Here is a 22254-nt window from a genome sequence, read left to right on the forward strand (position 1 = left end):
TGTTCCTCTGGCACCAGTTCTCCAGATTCCTAATCTCCTTCAGGTAGGCCGTCTCGTTGTTATCAGAGATCAGGCCCACCACGACGGTGTCGTCAGCAAACTTGATGATGGTGGTGGAGCTGGTAGTGGCCACACAGTCATATGTGTACAAAGAGTACAGCAGGGGGCTCAGAACACACCCCTGGGGGGCTCCAGTGCTGAGAGTGGTGGAGGCTGAGACATGTCCGCCCATCCTTACTGCCTGTGGTCTGCCAGTTAGGAAGTTGGAGATCCACTGACACATAGATGAGCTGAGTCCCAGATGCTCCAGCTTGGTGGTGAGTGTGGAGGGAATTATGGTATTAAATGCAGAGCTGTAGTCTATGAAGAGCATTTTAACATAATTCCCCCTTCTAGTGTCCAAGTGAGTGAGTAATGTGTGGAGGAGATGAGAGATGGCATCGTCTGTGGAACGATTTGGACGGTAAGCGAACTGTAGTGGGTCCAGTGTGTCTGGTAGTGAAGAAATGATGAAGTCTCTGACCAGGCGTTCAAAGCACTTCATCACTACTGAGGTGAGGGCTACAGGGCGATAGTCATTGAGAGAAGCAGGGTGGGGTTTCTTCGGGACAGGAACAATGATGGACTCTTTGAAGCATGTGGGGATCACCGACTGAGATAAAGAGATGTTGAATATCTCAGTGAACACAGGAGCTAGCTAGCTAGGCAAAATATGCATTTCACTGACACAGATCAGTGTACTGTGTTTTCAAAAATCATTTCTTAGAAAGTAAAGGAGATTATGTTTTTTCCTTATTATCTTTGGTCTTTACTGACATGACATGATTTCGATGTCAGTGGCACATCCACATCCAGTCTGGTCTTCTGCTGCTCTAGCTCATCTGCTTCAAGGTTTGCCAGGTTGTGTGTTCAGAGCGTTACTGTTGCCCTCCTATCAGCCCGGAGCTGTCTGGCTTTTCTCCTCCAACTTCTGGCATCAACAGGATATTTTCACCCACAGAAATGCCACTCACTGGATATCTTGTCTTTCATGGATGATCCTCTGTAAACGCTACAGATGGCTGTGTGGGAAAATCCCAGCTTTTAAAATAGACCAGTTAGTCTGGGACTAACAGCCATCCAGTTCAAAGTCACTTAAATCACCTTTGTTTATTTATTCAGATGCTCTGTTAGTCTTGACCACGTCTACATGACGAAAGGAACTGGGTTGCTGCCATGTGATTGGCTAATTCGATCAGTGGTCAGTGAGTGAACACACAGTTAAATGTATTCACATTTAATAGCTCATATTAAAAATGGGTAAAGTTTCAAATAAATCCACTACATGTGCGAGTTTCCCTGAGAGTCAGTAAGAATTAGAATTAGAATAAATTATTAATCCCAGGGGGAAAAACTTTCAATAATAGTAAGCCGTCTTCAGGCTGCCCTAAACTCTTGCTTTCAGATGTTTTTTATTTCTGCTTTTGGCTCATTATGATGTTCCTAATACCATCATCACAGGCACGCAGCACTGACTGGATCCTATTGTTCATGAACTACTGAAAACTCTGACGTTTGATAAAACAGTTTTATATAGCACCCTTATTAAAAATAAAAACATTATCTGGACTGAAAATAAGAAAATACTGAAAGTAAGTTCTATATGTACTCTGCCATGTGAGATAAAGTTGTAACATTAGCAGCAAACTAATCCTCAGCAGTGATAAGACAAAAGAGTTATGGATTTAGATCAGGGGGTCGTAGGATCATTCAGGAAGGACCGAGCAGCGTGTCTCTGACTGGTTCTGTATCTGATGAGCCATCTGTCAGTGATCTGGAGCCTCAGAAAAAGCTTCACAGCTACCAGAGGTGCTTGTAGTGTTCAAGCACATCTGTCCTGTATTGAACAATTTTAAGATCCTACAGATGTTTTTTTTACAGCTGTCCAAACTGACAGACTAAAGTGCATAGACACGATTTTCTCATGTCCACCGTCTCAGCTTTGTGAGTTCAAGTTTGCTTATTTGCCGATGGAATTGTCTTCAGCCTCACATGAATGCTGGGATAAACAAAAGCACTGTGTATTGGGAAATTTAAGCGGATAATTAAAGTTGTTGTGATTCATTCTGGTCACACAAGAATGTCCAAATCAAACGTGTATTTCAACATAGACCACAGAAAGAGTCAGAGGACTGTCAAACAAAGTTGGAATCCATGGTAAAAGATAATTCTGTGTGAGTGAAGTCCAGCAGAAGATTTTAGTAGAGCTTCTTAACCCCAGAAACCATAAAATGTGCCAGCAGCTCAGCAGTTTTCCTGTAAGAGAGCTCCTGAGCACAAAAAGCATGCACTGCGTGTCCCATCACTCAGCCACTTCTACCTCAGGTCATTACTATAAATACCAATGTGTTACTATTTGACCAGCCTGGTAGGATAAATGTTTGGAGAAATAGCTTTCAGGCTTGTTGGTGGCATTACATGACTGCTACGTCTCAGGCGCTTGATGCCGTGGGCTTGGATCCTGCACATGACCACTTTGACGTATCGTCATGTGAAGCAGAAATGCCGCAGAGGGAAAAAAATCTTCAAAAGAAAGCTGCAGCCTGATTCACTGGCTGAGTGAGCCGCTGCGACAGGCTTACTATGTCACTGCTCTGTGAGGTTAAATGTAATATATGAGAGTGTTGGGCCAGACAAATGGGCAGTGAAACCTGCTCTCTGTTTCTTAGTTCGAGGACTAGAAGAGGAAGAGGAGTTATGTTCACACTTTCTGATTCTTTTTCATAATGGATCGTCTGTCAGCGACACACTCAAACCCCTATGACGCTTCTCAACACAGATTTTAGTCTACAAAACCAAATGCAATTAAGCCTTGTAAATGAAACTTGATTAAAAATATAAATGTTAGTTTGAGAAATCAAAGTAATCTAATGCAATGCTCCAAAAACTCTTCTTGTTCACTTTTCAACAGTAATGAATAAATGTTGACTAAAATTGGCTTGAAATTATAAATATGTTCATTTTATAATAATTTGCAGACATCTAACTCTAAATGAATGCGGATGTTGATTTGTGTCAGATGTACAGAAACCTCATTGTTGTCTAATAAACCAGCTAAAACCACATTATTTGTGGATAATATGATATAATAATGTTGTCTGCCAAGAGCTCACAACAGCATATTTTTCCTGACCACAGCGATTTCTACACACGCACTGACATGCACATGATTCATGATGTCCTGCACACGTTGCCCAAAGTTTGTCCACTGTATTGGATAACGACACAAACTAAATGTGTATTCTCAGGCTAGCCTGCAGTGGCTCCTGGAGGTCGACTGCAGAGAAAGTGGTGCACCAAAAACCTCCTTTGGTTGCTAACAGATTTCCACGGTTGGTACAGTCCTCACTTCCACTCAGTTGGCGACCACAGAAATAGTAACCAAAACAATTGCAAGGTTTTTGACAGCCAGTAGGGCAACATGTTTTCCCTTGTGAAAGGTGGGTCACTTATCGACCCATCTGGAGCTTTGACCATCAACCCCCTCAGCTTTTTGCAACTGCTCAGCGAATACTCATTTATCCCTCACAACGGGTGATTGCAAAGACTCCAGTCCAGCCCACTGGATGGTTTTGGAAAATGTGAAGGCGGACATAGATTTGGGGATTTAAAGGTATTTTTATATGTTTTACATCTTCTTCTACTGATTAAGATCTTCTCTATGGCCATTCATACTACACGAAAGTAACAGATAAATAGTTAAATGACAGAAAAGTCTCCTTTTTTTCCCACAATGGGTCAACGGTACAGGATATAGAGAAATCTGGCCAATTAGCTGCCAGAACCTTTCCTGTAATTCTACCCATTAATTTCTTCATTCTGACAGATTTCATTTATTTACCACAGCAGCATTTTTTTTATCATGTAGAAAAACTGACACGTACTGTTGAAATTGGCCTTCTTTTACCTTCTACAGTTCTGACCTCAGCTATATTTTGCTATAGCAAAAGAATAATCAGACAGAAATGCCAACACCTGAACTTTCAAAAATCATTCATCACTGCGTGTCATCGGCCAGCTTTATGGAAATGGAAAACAGAATCGATACCAGCATTCGGTTTGGAGAGTGGGTTCAACAACTGAATTAAATGGACTGTGAATGCTCGCTCACATACACACAAACACAAACAGGCAGCCTATTCATTAGAAAAGCACCCCCGACCAGAAAGATGGCTGCTCTCTTGCATAACCACCGATCCTATAGCTAATTAAGAAGATCTGATCGTTAGTGACACTTTGCACCTCTTCAGATCCCCTCTCGTAAAAACTGTAGGCAAACACGGATCTGTTCCTACTGCTCGCCAATTATGGCAGAGCCTTTAGGCTCACTAATCCTCTCAAACGAGTGTTAAATGGGCTCTCGAAAGAAAAGTTAAAAATAGGCCTTCCATGGGTTAGCACATATTGACTCTGGTACAGTAAACTGCTTTTGCTGCAGCTTTCTGTACTACAAGGAGATTTGAAAAGCTAAATACTGGAAACACTCATATGGAGTGCATAAGAGGGGCCTTGGGCTATTATCTGTGTTTCCCATTGTGAGTAGAGCAGGGCGATATGACCAAAAATATTTATCACGATATACATTTGAAAATTTGCGATAATGATATAACTGACGATATAATTGACACTAGACAAAACACTTTACAACTCCACAACTTTATTAGTGCAAAGAAAACCCATCAATGTATTTTCACTTAAACAAGCAGCTGTTTTTTATGTGCATTAAAGTTATATAAAAATGTAACAGTGCAAATGCAAATTCCTCGCTGACAGTTTAACCAAAAGGCATTTCCAGTGGAAAGTGGCCGACATATCCTCAGCATAACCATGTATAATATCCACAAAACTTAAAAAGAGGTTATACACACACAATACAGTAACATTATGTTGAAGCACAGTACGTATCACTCCGCGAGGCTCCTGCCTACGATAGCCGTAAAGCTCCGACAATCCATCAAGCGGTGCGGCTTCGTAGCTTAGCAAAGTCATACTAAAACATTTGACAGATTTTCCAGCGCCGTGCACATAAAATCGTTTCGAGGTCAGTAAACACAACCAGAATTCATACATAAGGCACACGGGATTATAAGGGGCACTGACGATTTTTCCAAAAAACACGGTAATAACGACGGCCTGCTAGTATGCTCTACCAAAAATAGTGCTTTGTTTTGTATCTGACGGACGAAAGCTAAACCAGTTCCACAAAACTGAAGTTGCAACATTTTTACAAACCAATTCTGGTTCATCTTTTTCATTCAACGATCCGCTTTCGTCCTTCTCATTCTGCGTCGCCGCCATGCTTTTTCCACCATGTGCATATGAAAACAAAGGCACTGTGCATGCGCGTTTTACCCATATTCTATCGCGATATTTCATTTTCTTGTCGTTGCCGAACATTATACCGGTATTACCGTGAACAGTATGATATGGCCCAGCCCTAATTGTGAGCTTTGCTCGCTTGAAGACATCCCACTGAAGCGTGAGGCAGAGTTATTTAATCAGAAAGAGGATATCTTAACTTTCCTTATAAATAGAGAAGCCGCAGAAGGAGATGAACTCACACAGATGAAGAAGTGCACGAGGGAAGTTATCTAGTATTACGCATGATTATTAGATAACCGTATGAAAAACAGCTCCATCAAACAGGGCATGGCTACTTTTGTTGGCTGTCTTTGGCTCATTCACCATCTATCTAATTAGCTGAGGTCCAGTGGGCGGGCTTGTTGCACAGGATGCACACAGACACACACCAAACGCACACTTTACAAAACAGACACAATTCTAAATCAGCGCGATTAAAACTTTCACAGCCGGGCCACACCTACCTCGCTTATCTCTTTCTGTCTCGTTAAAGCGATTCGAGCTCTTGCTCGCCTCCCCCGCTATCTGCTGCTCTATGAAGCTTCTTAAAAATGCTCCCTTGAGTCCTTCATATTAGAAATACGCACCCTGTCCAAGCAGAACGGAGACAGAAAAGCTTTTGCACAATCTATCCAGATATTGATAGCTCAGCTGAGGAGCGAGGCGAAAACCTGACAGAAATATTATCATTATTGTCTCTGGTGGCAGCATCACAGACTGCTGAAAAGGTGTCTGGAGCAGTCGGGTCGAACTTGTGCTCTTTCTGTCTCTCACCCCCTTGTGTTCCCTTGTGTTCACACTCTTGCATCAAAAAAGATCCGTGCCTGCTGGGGCTCGTGGATGTCAGCCAACCGAACACAACATCTCACTGGACGGATAAACCTTTCCACACTGATGAAGCAAACTGCTTATCTGCTGAAGAAAAAGGCAGAATTTCATCATCTAAAAATTCTGCTTTCTCCTTCAGGTGGTGGGATAAACATTTGCTGAAATCATACTAAAGAAAATGGTTTCTTGTCAAAAGAATTTACATCTTTTTTAAATACTAAAGATTTTCATATCAGGACTTAATAAAAAACCATCTGGTTCTGTAAGAGGTTACCGTGTCATTTATTTATTTGGGAAAAACTGAGCCAATATGTGTGGAAAACTAAGTGCACCCTTACTGCTTCTGTAGGAATTAAGAGGGTGAGTACAGCCAGGTGCTCCTCCTGACATGCACTTGATTCGTTGATCATCAGCAAGTGTGAGCATCAGAGGTTTTGGGTAGTTTGCTGGTCTGGAGCATTCAGGTGTGCGTAAACACAATCCCAAGAAAGAAACACATCAGCAATGACCTTACAGAAGCAATTGTTGCTGCCCATCAATCTGGAAGGGCTAAAAGGCCATTTCCAAACAATTTGAAGTCCGTTATCCTGCAGTGAGAAAGATTATTCATGAGTGGAAAACATTCACAACAGTCATCAGTCTACCCAGAAGTGGACGTCCCAGCAAACCGACACCAAGGTCAGACCATGCAAAGCTCAGAGAAACTGTATAAAACACGAAACACATCTCAGACTCCACAGGTTACAGCGAGCATGCTAAATGTTAAAGTTCAAAAACAGCACAATTTAAAAAAATAACAAGTATGACTCATGTGGAAGTTTTGCCAGGAAAGAGCCTCATCTTTCTAAAAAAACATGACAGGGCGGCTCGGACCATCACGCACAGCAGCACATATCAGCACAAACACTTCATACCAGCTGTCGGGTTTAAGTGAAGACTGATAACTTGGCTGGACGTTGCTATTGGCCAATATTGGCTCTGTTGACCGATATGGGCCAATCGCCAAGCAACGATGCATTTGGAAATGTCAGCTGTTGACGATTCTGTTGTTCACGTCAGCGTAGAAAGAAGATTTCTTTATTTTCTTGGCACGAGACAAGAAATAGTTATAAAAAAACGTGATACACAAACAGAAACGATATCAGTGTCTGCATCTGCTATAGGCCAAATTCATACTTAAAACAATGGTAAATGGACTGATTCTTATCGAGCGTTTTTCTACTTGAAAGAGTACTCGAAGCGCTTAATACAACATGCCGCATTCACTTTTTTATGATTTTAAGTGCTTACTAACTTTCATACTTGGATGCATGCATTGGAGAACTTAGGGTTAATATCTTGCCCAAGGATATTTGGCATGCAGAGCTGGGGGGATGGAACCACCAGCCTTCCAGTAGATGACCTGCTCTACCTCCTGAGCTACAGCCACCCCACTAGCTTTTCAGTACTATCAATTACTATCAGTAAAATTGCATAATTAGCATATCCATCTTATTAATTTTGCTTAATGACTGGACAGTATGTGGCAGCACAGTGGTTATTGCTGGTTATTGCAGTTAACGTGTCATTTATTTATTGCTAAATTGCTCACAGGTGCAAATGGATGTCTGTGTCTATATGTTAGCGCTGCCTGCCTGGTATAGATGGACTGGTCCATCCCCAGCATCACTTTTAAACAGTCTTTGCAGATTTAAAAACAAAATATGCAAACTATCAAAACAAAGAGCAGATGCACACATTTGAAATTGTTCGCAGCGTTTAGCAATCATGATGAGCCACAAATGTTCCACAAGATTTAAGCGAGTTGTTATCCAACCACAAACAATTGTCGTGTTCCATTCATCATTTTTACGAGGTAATAAATTAGTGTTGAGTTCATATCTATTTCAGCTTCTGTGTCGCAGTTTCATTTTATCTTCCTCTGTTTTTACAACCATTTTAGTGAAAAAAAAAAGCTTTATTATGGTTCCCAGGACTGTTATGTTGTGTGTCCTTGGCGTTCCCACGTATGCTTGTTGCCTGGACACAATAACACCAATAAACTGTGTAAACAAGTAACTGCTCGGAAAGAGACAGCCATTATTTTTGGCTAACTCGTGCTGCTAAAGTCTCATAGCAGCTTCGGCTTGGGACCGCTCTGTGGCCAGCAGGAGAAACGGTTGCAATGGCCAGCAAGATGAATCTGAAAGACCAGTTGATTCTGAATAAAGCCTCCAAAATGAAATTCATTAAAACTGGCTTCTCCTCTATTATAATTATATTTAACTTTGGATGAAGAGTCGATTAAAAACTCACCCGAGACCCAGATTTATGAGAGCAGCTCCCACAATCTTGGTTACGGGGACCTGACAGGCGGCGTTCTTTGATCCAATCTGAGCTTCATACTTCAGTTTGTGTAAACTGTGTCAACCATTTTGATTGTTTATAAAATATTCAGTGAATATGGCCAAATTGTCAGAGACGTTTTCCCCCCTGAGTCATTCTATAAAGTGTTTACCTTTTGTCATTTCACATTTCACTGTGACTGAGTTGCTTCTGTGTGCAAAATGTTTGAAAGGATTCAAATCAAATCCTGAGCCGTCAGATGAAAGACGATCACGTCAGAGAGAGAAGATTAAAGCTTCTCTCTATGTGCCAGGCCCTTTTTGAACGAGTGACAGACTCCTTCCCCTTCATCCATTCTGCACTCTTTGGTGAAAGAAAACTAGCATGGAAAATTAAAAGAAATAAATGCTTCTGTCATGGCACAAATGACTGTGGCGAGTTCCACAGCAGGGTTTGTTTTGATTTGCCATTTCCAAGTGTTCTGTTAGATATTAACAAAAGTGAGTTTTGGGAGGAAAACTTTCGAAATTCCCATTTTAGACAGAAATGTTGTGGAGCAGTAATGTGGCAGTTCAGCGGTACTGTGATGATTCATAACTTTCTCTTTCTGTAAATATAAAACACCTACACAGAGCATTAGTTACAGGAAACAAAAGACAAAGAGTAGAGGAAGCTTGCCTGAATGCTGCTGTTAGACTGTCACAGTCTGAGCGTGCATACATTTGCCACATATTTCCAGTGCGTATTTCAGCTGTGCAGATGTTCATTTTCTTTTTCCACTGACAAGCTCATAGCTTCAAAACACCCGAGGAAGGGACAGCGACCACAGTGTCAAATATTTAGTTCAGGGTTAGCAGACAGGTTTCATATTACAGTTCAGCTAAGGGTGAAGCATTCAGTGGTTAGCATTATGTCTCAGACTATGTCAGCTGAATCTGATGATAAGTCTAAAATTACGAGTGCCGTGAACATGTGAGTGCTCTCAGCGAGAAAGAGGGAGAATGAAGTTAGGGGGAAAAGTGATCCATATACAGAATGAGATGCCCATAATCTTTCTGCCTCTAACAGGACTCTGCTTATTGTTATTTTGCTCTTGATGGGCATATCTCGTCTTTGACAAACATAGTGGCACTTACCGAGAGCCTAACCAGAGGTTTTCTGGTTAGGCTCTCGGTGGCTGTCTTTGCTAAGATTATTTAAGTTTCCAAAGCGAGCCGCTTCACCAAGCAACAGGTTTGTACCAACAACTTTAAAGAGCTGCAAACGCGATGACCAAGCACAACATTAAAACCTGGCGACAGGTGAAATTAATAACATCGATCATCCTGTCACAATCTCATCTGCAGGGAAACCTTGGGTCCTGCCATTCACGTGCACGTTAATTTGATACCATCAGCCACCTAAACATTGTTGGGAAGCCAAAAGCAATGGTTTTAATTAAGAAAGTAAAATAAATTGTGCCCGCTACAGAGGCACATGGTGTCACAGTGGTTTAGAGAAATACACTGAGTGGAACACAGTAATAGAACAGTGTCGTTCCTTCGTTATGAGCACGCTGTGACACCTAAAAGTGGGATTCACTGTTGTGTTCGAGTCAGATTTGCAGCTTTGCATTCTCTGCTGTGTTGGCCAGTGTTTTGTTTTATGCAAATATCATGTGTGTGTTGTTGTGTGTTTAAAGGAAAGAGCAGAGCGTCGTGTCCTGCCTGAGCTCATCTTGGTTTTAGTTGATAAGCATCCAAACAAACAGTCACCACAATTAAAAAGATAACTTGTGAGATTTGTTGTGTAGAGAATACACTTTTATTCAGTGCATTATTGAGATAAAAAAAAATTTTTTTACAAATTATTATGTTAAAAATGTATTAATCATTTGAGAACAAACCAAACAAAGGAAAAGCTGCCCAAACAAAGTCAGTTCCGCACATCTAAACCGTTTATAAACTTTAATAAACCTCACTCTCACTAATCTCACTAAAGTCTCACTCTCTGGGTTGTTTTCAAAAAGAAGGAAAGTTTTCAGCCAACTGCAGTCTCCAGCGCGCACATCTATCCTGAAACATGCCACTTCCCAACATCGCTGCTATGCTTTAGTTTAAACAGAGATTATCGTGTTTACACACCACTCAGCCTCCAGTAGTCCAGTAATAAATCTCATATCATGTTATGAGAAACACTCGTCCTATAATTGATATAAAACTGTTTGAAATATTTTATATTCTATTCTTACAATTAAAAGCAGTTTGAGAAACGCTGGCATGATTTCGTATTTTATGTTGAAAGGAAACAAAAACTTCTCATTTTCCTTCACATGTCTGAGGTAAGTAAAAGGCGTGAATGGCACCGGGTTGGAAGGCGAGTTCAACAGAAGTGCATCCAAACCCGTTTCTTTTACACTGTTCTGGCAGGATGCGTCTTTTTCTTTCCGTTTTAGGATCTTCTTTGTGATATTTTTCAAACAAAACTTATAGTTTAGCCCAGAAATATTCGAGTGCCTTAATCAGAAGAGCATCCGTTAAACCACGGTGTGTGGGACTCACCTATAACGAACCACAGGAGCGCCTGTTTCTGCAGAGCTGTGCAGGTTTGCGAGCCCATCCTGTCGCTCTCAAAACGATCCACTGACTGAAGTTTGGAAGCGAGGAAGTGAAGGGAACGGCAACTAACAAGAGCTCAACGAGTAATTGGTAGCATCATAAATAACTGCTGTTTAAGAAGCCCATGTAATCCGGCCGCACGGTCAATCAGCCCCAATAAAAGCTTCACTGTGTCACCCTGCGCAAACCGCTCGGGGGAGAGCCGAGGCTGCTCCTTGTTCCTGCTGTAGGCTACCTCAACTCCCCCGAGTCCTCCTGTCACCGAGTCATCCAGACGTGAAACATAATGAGTCGTAAAGTTGCAACTCTCTCTCCAACAAGCCGTCCACAGGTCTGAAGAAATCCGAAAAACGTCACTGGAAGCGTGCGGTGTTTGGTTCAAGCGCTCTCGTGCGCAACGGGACGCACCAGTATGGAACCAGTGGAGCTGAGCGACTGTGTCAGGGTTCACTGCTTCCCCCCGAGGACATGGGTCCCGGTTAGTGATGGGGACACCGGACAGACCCAAACAGTGCGGGAAGGGGGAGCGGGGCTGATTTGGAAGAGCGGAGGGAGGGGGAGGGAGCTGTACTTCTTTTCTCACTCTTTGATTGGTTAAATTAGAGAACCCAGAAGTCTGTAAAAGATATATCTATTACTTTAAATAAACAATAAACGATATATCCAAATAATAAAAAAAAATCCTAAATGATCAAAAACTATGAAGAGAACTCGTGAAAATAAACAGGTGCAAATAAAAACTCGACTAAAAGACAGAGGAGTCTGCAGAGTTCAGAGTTCCATCTGAAGAAGCTGCAACAATAAACTTTAAAGTCCAAAAAAACAAGAAATGTATAGTTTTGTGATTCTATACAAAATTATATTCTCTTCACTATATTCTATTCACTGTGCATCCGCCTGTGGTGACGCGATGAGGACAGGTGCAGCGAGTACGGATTCAAGCGTGGCACGGGTTCAGAGCAGTTGTCCAACAGCGACATCTAGTGTTCATATGGAGCGTTACACAGCGATTTACATCAAATATCACAACTCCAGTCCTCAGGAGGTAAAGTTGGTGAAATAAGTGTTTCTTTTTCTCCTTCATAATTGTATATTTGCACCTCTTGTGTAGATGTAGGCCACTGATAAAAACTGTTTCACTTTAAGCTGTTTTCATAGCCATTATCAGATTCAGGTGGTTGCATAGTTTAATTTGCAGTATTTTTTTTTCTATAAATTTTTTATATGTACAAGTAAGAATATTTTTTAAAAGAAATAAAATTAATAGAAGCGACAGATTTTACTTTGCAGCTTTAGCATTAATTAATATAACATTCAGAAGCTGCAGAAACATAAACCTACTCATGTATTTATTAAAACTTCATATTCTATGGAAAGGCACTTTAAAATTTACTGAAAGTTTTTTTCTTTATTTGTTTTCATTTATGTTTTATGTATTTTAAAGTGTCAAAACAAAATGTCATCAAAAGGTCTAAAGCTGACTCATATATGCATTTATACAGGCCTTCATGTCATTCCCTTAGGTGTGGCTTTGTAAAATCATGATATCAGAACTACAGAAGAAGCTCAGAGACAATTTAAATTCAGAAAGTGGCACGACTGAAAGGAAACCTGAAAGTGGCCAAATCATCTCCCACTGACAGAGTCAGGACCCAATTCCCTCACCGCGGGCTCCACAGATAAGGTCAGACAGGAGGATAAAACAGAAGAAAAAGAGTTTACACAAGGTCAACGATGCCACTGCTGTGCTGCCAGCGCAGGGACTTAAAGAGGAGACAACTGGAGTCAAATGCATTAATTTCGGGGAAAAAAGTCACATCCATCTGTTCAGCTGAAATGCAAAGGTCCAGAGGAAATGACATCACAGAGCAAACATTCTGCAAAAACAAAGTGAGAGGACACAGAATATGGTCTCTGACAGAACCAAAGTCAGAGTTCAAAGGAACAATGAAGAGTTTCTCAGACTGACCTAAGAGTCACTTATTGACCTGTCTTGTTTATTTGTGATACACAAATGACAGAATAATAGGAAAGAAGGAGGAATTAACTGTTCCATCCAGTTTGCTGCTGAAACCAACACAAAGTTGCATCTAGAAGTTAAAAGCAGAGACTTTCACGCTGCTGTGGAGAAGTAATACAGCGTTAGATTATACCTCAGTTTGGTGTGACTGTCATTAAGGAAGCTCACACCTGAACATTTAGCTGTAATCGTAGGTACTCTCTGAACATACAGACTAGCATGTTTTAACCATGTCAACAAAATCCAACAACACAAGAGCAGGTTTGGAGTTTAAAACAGCACCGTGTGCACAAGCAGTCATCCTGAAGCCTCATTTAGAGAATATGTTAATTATACAGTATCGTATTTATGGATATAAAGACTGGATATATATATATGATTGTGCTCACTTATAGGTTTCTTCAGCCTCCCTGTTTAGTTGAGCTTGATGAGTTAAAAGATTGCTTGTGCATTTCTCCCCTTCTCCAAAAACAAAGCCTGATCATGCGCAGAAGCAAACTTTACTACATGCACAGTCTAACTGCGTCGAGCACACTAGACAGAAATCATATTCGTGGTTTCACTTAGATTTAATGCATCAGGCAACAAACAGACTGAAAGCATTTAAAGCCACAGCTTGTCTGTCTGACTGTCTCCAAGGTAACCAAATGTAAACGTACAGCAGAAGGCATGCAGGACAAAACAGAGGAAAGTGGAGGAAATACTCGAGTGGAGAGTGTGCAGTAAAGATCAAAGGTTCACTGATCAAACGTCCACAGAAGGTTTGAGAAGATATACAAGTGGATTCAGACAAATGAAACAACAGTAAGTAAACAATAGTTCATTTTAGCTTTTTACTCCAATTATCATCGTCTTCCCTTAATGCTGCTCACACAGATGAGCACCACTTACAACTGTTTAATGTCAGGAAATGTGTACAAGGCACTTTTTCTATTGTACTTTTAAATTAGCCTTCTCTCAGCACTCGCTTTAGACACTTCATCCATTTTGACTGTTACTTTTGTCAAACATTAAACCAGAGGGAGTTCAGTCCTCACAGACACATTTCTACTTTACAAATATACAAACACTTATAAAATGATTTCACATTACATTAGGGGGGAGTGTTAGCGTGCGCGAACATGGTCAAATAAGGTGGTTTACTAAAAAAACACACACTTTTTGTTCATGAAGTAGTCAATCCTGAGACTTTGGGCTATTTTGTTCTTCCTGTCGTGGTGACACATAACCACACAGAAACACAGAAGTGTTTCCAGATCAACACAAGTTGAAATATTATTATTTAGCTCCACAAACTCTGCGTTTATGTAGTACCATAATGCACTAAGATGTGTATCGCTAGCAGTAATAATGAGACATAATACTTCATACTCTGCCCTGAGTCTAGTCTCTGCGGGGAGCACTAGATCACCAGAGACTTACATCACAAGGTTAATGTCACACTAATAATCGCACAGACACAGAGACTGCCAAAGACATCTAGCTGAAAGTGCTTGGTAATATCTATCAGCGGTGTGTTTACAATAATTTCTCCACCTCGTTTGTTTCTCTAAATAACGATGAAAGTAGCAGTCTGCCCTGACTCACAGCTCAGACACTGTGCTTTTCTTTGGCTCGTGTTCACACAGGTCTGACTGGGAGATGGTGAAAGGGTATAAGAAGGGTGAGACTGATGATGGGGTGCAGAAAGGAGAGCTGAAGGAAGACAAGGAACAAGGATGCACTCCCCTTATCGCTGCCTGCCGCGGTGCCATGAGCGAGGTAACGGCGTGTGCATGTGTGCGGTAGAGAGAGTTTGGCAAGTACATGTCTATTGTAACCATGCTTCCTCTTTGGTAAGCTGGCTACTCCAGCCCTGGAAAGCACCAGATGGATATGATTGGTTGGGTAGACGAAACCAGTTTCTGTCACGTAACACGTCGTACTTTTCCTTTCAATAACAACAAAGTGCTGTGATCACATGAGATTATGCAACTTTTTTTTAACATAGCTCCTCTGCATCCTCTGAGGGAGACATTCAAAACAGGCTTGTCTGGAGGGAAACTCTCCAATTATAACTCAAACTTATGTTTTCTTAAAATACACCCAACCACAAGGTGTTTACACTAAAATGAGCAACAACAGTCCTTTTACTGACAGAAACGACACATCTACGCTTCACATTTTTTTGAGATGTTTCAGGTTTTTTATGTGGTGGGTTTAACAGGTGGTTCAGCAGCTCCTGAGGACAGATGCTGACCTGACCTTGTGCAACTTCAGCCAGCAGACAGCGCTCCACATAAGTCCGCCAGAGCTGCGGGAAGAAATGGTGAGGTGGATGTCAAGGCCTCATCTGCCCCCCCAGGCGCAGCTACTGCAGGCTGCCTGGCAGGGAGACCTCCACTCCTTACAGCACCTGCTGGTAAGCTCACTTCACTTCACACACACACACACACACACACACACACACACACACACACACACACACACACACACACCTGAGAGTCAAAGGATTTCCCAGATGAGTAAAGACAACACAACAAGGGCAACAATCTTCTCCCATTACAAAAGCACATGCAGTTGTTGCGCACTGTGTGGCTTTGGAAAATGTAAAGGATGACATAGATTTTGGGCTTTTAACTGTATTTTAATAAGTTTATTTTATATAAGCTTTTCATACTAATAAGGCCCGCCCCATAGCCACTCACGCGACACCAAAGTAATTAAGTAACTAATAAACAATTAAATGACACAAATGTTTCAGATTTTTCATCTACTGTAGAATCTTTTTAATGAGTTCACAGTAAAAAAAAAAAAAAAAAACAATAAAAATGAACAAATAAATACAGTGGGGCAAAAAAAGTATTTAGTCAGCCACCGATTGTGCAAGTTCCCCCACCTAAAATGATGACAGAGGTCAGTAATTTGCACCAGAGGTACACTTCAACTGTGAGAGACAGAATGTGAAAAAAAAATCCATGAATCCACATGGTAGGATTTGTAAAGAATTTATTCGTAAATCAGGGTGGAAAATAAGTATTTGGTCAATAACAAAAATACAACTCAATACTTTGTAACATAACCTTTGTTGGCAATAACAGAGGTCAAACGTTTACTATAGGTCTTTACCAGGTTTGCACACACAGTAGCTGGTATTTTGGCCCATTCCTCCATGCAGATCTTCGAGAGCAGTGATGTTTTGGGGCTGTCGCCGAGCAACACGGACTTTCAACTCCCGCCACAGATTTTCTATGGGGTTGAGGTCTGGAGACTGGCTAGGCCACTCCAGGACTTTCAAATGCTTCTTACGGAGCCACTCCTTTGTTGCCCGGGCGGTGTGTTTTGGATCATTGTCATGTTGGAAGACCCAGCCTCGTTTCATCTTCAAAGTTCTCACTGATGGAAGGAGGTTTTGGCTCAAAATCTCACGATACATGGCCCCATTCATTCTGTCCTTAACACGGATCAGTCGTCCTGTCCCCTTGGCAGAAAAACAGCCCCATAGCATGATGTTTCCACCCCCATGCTTCACAGTAGGTATGGTGTTCTTGGGATGCAACTCAGTATTCTTCTTCCTCCAAACACGACGAGTTGAGTTTATACCAAAAAGTTCTACTTTGGTTTCATCTGACCACATGACATTCTCCCAATCCTCTGCTGTATCATCCATGTGCTCTCTGGCAAACTTCAGACGGGCCTGGACATGCACTGGCTTCAGCAGCGGAACACGTCTGGCACTGCGGGATTTGATTCCCTGCCGTTGTAGTGTGTTACTGATGGTGACCTTTGTTACTTTGGTCCCAGCTGTCTGCAGGTCATTCACCAGGTCCCCCCGTGTGGTTCTGGGATCTTTGCTCACCGTTCTCATGATCATTTTGACCCCACGGGATGAGATCTTGCGTGGAGCCCCAGATCGTGGGAGATTATCAGTGGTCTTGTATGTCTTCCATTTTCTGATGATTGCTCCCACAGTTGATTTTTTCACACCAAGCTGCTTGCCTATTGTAGATTCACTCTTCCCAGTCTGGTGCAGGTCTACAATACTTTTCCTGGTGTCCTTCGAAAGCTCTTTGGTCTTGGCCATGGCGGAGTTTGGAGTCTGACTGTTTGAGGCTGTGGACAGGTGTCTTTTATACAGATGATGAGTTCAAACAGGTGCCATTCATACAGGTAACGAGTGGGGGACAGAAAAGCTTCTTACAGAAGACGTTACAGGTCTGTGAGAGCCAGAGATTTTCCTTGTTTGAGGTGACCAAATACTTATTTTCCACCCTGATTTACGAATAAATTCTTTACAAATCCTACCATGTGAATTCATGGATTTTTTTTTTTCACATTCTGTCTCTCACAGTTGAAGTGTACCTCTGGTGCAAATTACTGACCTCTGTCATCATTTTAAGTGGGGGAACTTGCACAATCGGTGGCTGACTAAATACTTTTTTGCCCCACTGTAAATACATTTAGATTTTACATTTATCATGTCAAAAAACAGTTAAAAGTGTTTAAAAGTTAATACTGTTAAAAGTGCACTTCTTTTTCTTATGTTAAGCTATTTCAGGGATTTTAAACATGTGATGTCTACACTGGCACAAAGGGAGAGTTTCACTGGTCCAGCCCTCCTCTGATCAAAGTGAGCTGCACGTGGCCCACAACTGAAATGAGTTTGCCGTCGTTGGATTAAACAGTGGTTGAACCAAAAAAAGTTTTGATTCTGAGACTGAAAATGTTGTTAAACCTCTAAAATCATGAGAAAATATATATGTGATTCTGTAATGTAATAATAAGGCACATTTAATTTGGCATTTCCAAATGCATTCCTGAATTATAACCAGCTCAGAGCAGCAAAGAGGCCTGCCATTGTTAGTGTGTCCTTTGGTGACTTTGTGTATCTGGAAATGTGATACTAACGCTCAGGTGCTTTTGTAAAATGACTGGAAATAGCCCACACTGTTTGGGTATGCTGACAGCTGAGTACACAGGTTTATTTATTTATTTATTTATGAATTAAACATAAACTGAATGAACTAATAACTTACATATATCACCTTGGTTATTTATTTATGAAGCACACAGGTGTTTGGGGTATTTCATATGCAGGATTCTTTTATATTTAAAACGTCGGTCTGTCGCTGCTTATTTAATTCATTTTTCCAAAACTCTAACTTGTTACAAACATTTCCAGCACAAAGTACAGCTCACTGAATGCAGGGTACGGTCTGAGCCTCGTGGCCTCATTTCACACTGCAGCACTTTGTTACTCCGTGTGCAGTTTTAATAAAGAGAGATCAGTTGGAACAAAAGGCCAAAATCTGTTTTAAGAAATGTGAACATGCAAGATGAAATGTTTCTGTGGTGTTAGGGTCCATCGTGGAGCATTATCTGAGACAAATGTAGGAGATAGAGTCTAAAAGGCTGGAGTGGAGAAAGCAGATGGTTGATGAATATTTTGAATTAGATGCCATGGACAACCTCGATGAGGCAGAGATGGGGAGAAAGAGGATTGAACAGAGTCTGAATATGAACACGATGCATTTATAGAACAGGGACTGGGGCTGATGGCTCTGGATGGGAAAAGTGATCAAATGTTGCATGAGGTGACTACATGAGAAAATGGAAGGAAGACGAGGAGAAAACAGATCTTCATTAGTGTTTAGTTCCCTATAAAGCATCAAATTAATTCTCCCATAGCCGTGAAGAAGTGTCTGTTTGCTAACTAGTACCATCTGACTGCTTCACAATAACTAATTCACACACATTGAGGCCAGTAACATCTAATGGTGGAAATGGATGACACTAAAGTGTGCTGCTTGTTATATCAGCAGTTTAATTTAGAATTTTTCCCCCTGTGTTTGTGTTTGTGTGTGTTTGCACGTGTCAGCTTCAGACCGACGGGCTGGATGTGAATGTTCCAAACAGCGACGGTGTGACAGCTGTGATGCTTGCTGTCAGGGACGTCGACCTGTTTGAAGACTTAGGAGCACATCTGCCATGGGAGCACAAACCCGTGGAGGTCATCAAGGAACTGCTGGGAGTTTCTGCGTAAGAAAGCACAAATACATGCTCATATTTATACAGTAGACAGGTAACATTAAAGCCTTTTGTCATCGAGCAACATGCTGATTTAAGTATTAAATATGTAAAGTTCACTAGAAGTGCAAAAAAATATATTGAGATTTGTTTCATCTGTCTTTTAACTTCATCAGTGATTTGATGGTACGAGACCATAACGGCTGCTCTGCTCTCCACTACGCTGCTAATACCAACAGCTTTCTGACAGAAGACATCATCCATGTTCTGATGGAGGCGCTAAGTCAAAAAGGTACACACACGCACACGCACACACACGCGCACACACACGCACACCTTAACCTCATTTGTCTCACTCTTTGCGATCAGTGTTCATTCAGCCAGCAGCTATTTCACCAACAAGTTCTCTTTAACTGGCAATAAACTGATCACCCGACCAGGTAAACTGAATGCCACTGATGATTTTGTCACAATGGCAAGTCCTGCTGGAAATCATTGTGCCTTGGCATTCACCTCCCACCTACCTACATTGTGCAGTCCTCGCACAATCTCCATAGCTACAGCATCCCCGATTGGCAGCGGTCTCCTCCATACCACACAAACTGCTCAGGAACAGCTTTAGAGATATGAAAAACTGACCAATCTTCCAAACTCCATCAGTAACATACACGGGATTTCCCCGAACCCGTGGAGGCCCCATCCCACAGGATTCACAGGATCAGAACATCAGCAGTTCCTAAAGAGACAGATGTTCCTCCGAAAGTCAATGGAGACCAAAAAAGGAGGTAAAGGGACAATAAAAAGGTTCAAAGGAAATAAACGTCCCTGCTCAGCTGTGCGAAAATCATGAAATTCCTTATTTCAACAGTGTTTTTAATCTTCTTTGGAAAAGTAAGGATTATCATTTCATGCTCTTTCAGAACGATCACAAATCGGATCATGTCATGCAGTTTGTAAAGGTTTCTGTAAAATGTAAATGATCCTGTCTACAAGCACTTTAACACTGTTGTCCAGCACTACGGCACTCTGGGGTGTGAGTGTAACATCACAATGCATGACTTTGATCTGCAGATTATAAACCAAATCAGCTGATATCCCTGTTTCTTATTCTGTGACACTGCCTGTAGATTATATTAGAGTACTCTTATTGTCGAGTGAGTTATTTGCTCTTTACTCTGGTTAGTGTTTAATTGATCAGCTACTTATTAAACTTATTAAAATGAATCTAAAGTAAGCATGTGCCAATGTACGAAGTATAAAGCCTCAAATTCTCCGTTCTTGATCTTCCTGGCTTTCTTATACGGATACAAATAATCGGCATACCAGATTCATTCATAATCCTGTTTATCACAGTAAAACGTCTGCACTCATGTGGGTATAAGAAAGACTTGTTTGTTAATGTGTGAGGGAGCACTTTACTAAGAGCCTTTACATGTGACGGAGTCTGCGTCAACAAACTGAAACCATGTGACAGAGAGAGCATGGATCAATATGGATGAAAACATCGTTTAAGCCAAAAATAAAAATAGCTTTTTTTCCCTTTTTCTTTTACTGTTTCTAACCTATCAGACGCCTGCACCCCAACCCCAGGAGTGTGGCCCCAAACAGGGATTTGCACAATTTCTGCAGGAAGAAAAAAAGTGGACTTATTTTACTTTACACTTTACTACTTCTTTCTTTTCCTGGTTTTGTGTAGATGCCGTTCCTATTTCACAAACACGGGATTTGGTCTCAGAGATTGGAGATTCAGACGGAGAGTTGGACATTGAGAGCTTTTATCCTAACCAGTCGATAGTAGCCACGCCCACAATGACAGCAACCCGTCAAGATCACTTTCTTCAGTACAGCCACACCAGGGTGAGTTTTACGTCTGCAGTGTGACCAGCAAGCTGTGTGTTTTTCAGTGCAGTCAGTTCAGTTAACAAACACACAGAGAGACAGTGTGGTCACCCAGAAGACATATATATGGACCAGTAATTGGCTCTCTGTTTGAGTGTACACGTGCTCTGTGTAGCTGACACCGTACTGCCATACTACTGTATTGTGGGTGTTCTTATAGGAAAATTAGATGAGCAGACAGCTGGTTAGCTGGAGGAGACCAGCAGGTGGTTTACAGGGAAGATCTGTAGTGTATGTACACAGGTATAATGTCTGTGTGCACAACACATTTAGAGTAATACATATATAGAATACAGGGCGAGTCCATAGCAGCATATTAGACTCAGTGTAGAATGAAGAAATTCAGCTTACAGGAAAGTTCAGAGTCATATATTTAAATTATAACGTTATAAAGTTTTACGTTTTTGTGTCAAAGTCACTTGTGGACATTGATGCTACAAGTACATTTAATCTAATTGAAATGTATATATTTGTTTTAAATTATTTTAAGCATTATAAACATAAATTCCATCTGGAAGATCTTTTATGAGCCTCATTTTTAAGACTGGAGCATGTATTGACGACCTCACCTTTGTTCTTGGTTCCAGGAAGTTCCAGAGTCTCCAGCGAGCCCCCCTCAATCTGACCATCATAAAGACCTGAGCCAAGGTAAGGGAGCTTTAAGAGGTTTTAGCCATGTTTACTTGAAGTGTTTGGTGAAAATGAAGCGGCATTCCTTTTGTGGACTTATTAGATTGGACTAAAATTGTGCCCTAGTTAACCTAACCTTTTAACCTAAGAGGTCAAAAGGGTTAAAGACAAAGTTAACATTAACTTGCAATAAAAATGCCTCTCAGTTCACGGGTCCTGGATGGCAGCTAACGCTTCAGATTTTGAAAAAGGAACATAATCAGCATCCCAAATAGGCCATGAGATCAAATCACCTTCTAAAAGGAGGGGGTTGGGGGGGTGACTGGATAGGAGTGGTCTCGTACTCAACCCCAGACGGCATGGTTTGGACACCACAGAGGGAAAGCGAGGGTGTTAGACAGGACACCAAAAGCATTTCGACTACAGTGAGAGAAAGAAACTACTGACCAAGAAATCGGGATAGAGGAGTGATAGTTTAAAAAAGAATTCTTTAAAGTGGCCTCATCATGGGATCAGAGACCAACAGGCTCAGAAACAGGTAAAACCTAT

The 22254-nt window shown here is 41.3% G+C and overlaps 2 protein-coding genes across 3 annotated transcripts in view; one reads left to right on the forward strand and one right to left on the reverse strand.

Moving 5' to 3' along the window:
* ramp1 (receptor activity modifying protein 1) overlaps positions 1–11658 on the reverse strand; it is a 64033-nt gene extending 52375 nt beyond the window's left edge. For both annotated transcript variants that reach the window (XM_026143666.1, XM_026143664.1), the window contains exon 1: positions 11094–11658. In XM_026143666.1, coding sequence (XP_025999451.1) covers positions 11094–11151 — 58 coding nt within the window. In that variant the 5' untranslated portion in view covers positions 11152–11658. The remainder of the gene's footprint in view (positions 1–11093) is intronic.
* The window catches only part of map3k19 (mitogen-activated protein kinase kinase kinase 19), a 39688-nt gene that overhangs the window by 10626 nt on the left and 6808 nt on the right, over positions 1–22254 (forward strand). The window contains exons 2-8 of the mRNA XM_026143667.1: positions 13810–13974; positions 14799–14931; positions 15377–15571; positions 19028–19188; positions 19353–19468; positions 20873–21033; positions 21663–21723. Of these exons, the coding sequence (XP_025999452.1) occupies positions 13964–13974; positions 14799–14931; positions 15377–15571; positions 19028–19188; positions 19353–19468; positions 20873–21033; positions 21663–21723 (838 nt within the window). The 5' untranslated portion in view covers positions 13810–13963. The remainder of the gene's footprint in view (positions 1–13809; positions 13975–14798; positions 14932–15376; positions 15572–19027; positions 19189–19352; positions 19469–20872; positions 21034–21662; positions 21724–22254) is intronic.

Source organism: Astatotilapia calliptera, chromosome 16 (genome assembly GCF_900246225.1).
Source record: "Astatotilapia calliptera chromosome 16, fAstCal1.2, whole genome shotgun sequence".
In the NCBI taxonomy this organism is placed as follows: domain Eukaryota; kingdom Metazoa; phylum Chordata; class Actinopteri; order Cichliformes; family Cichlidae; genus Astatotilapia; species Astatotilapia calliptera.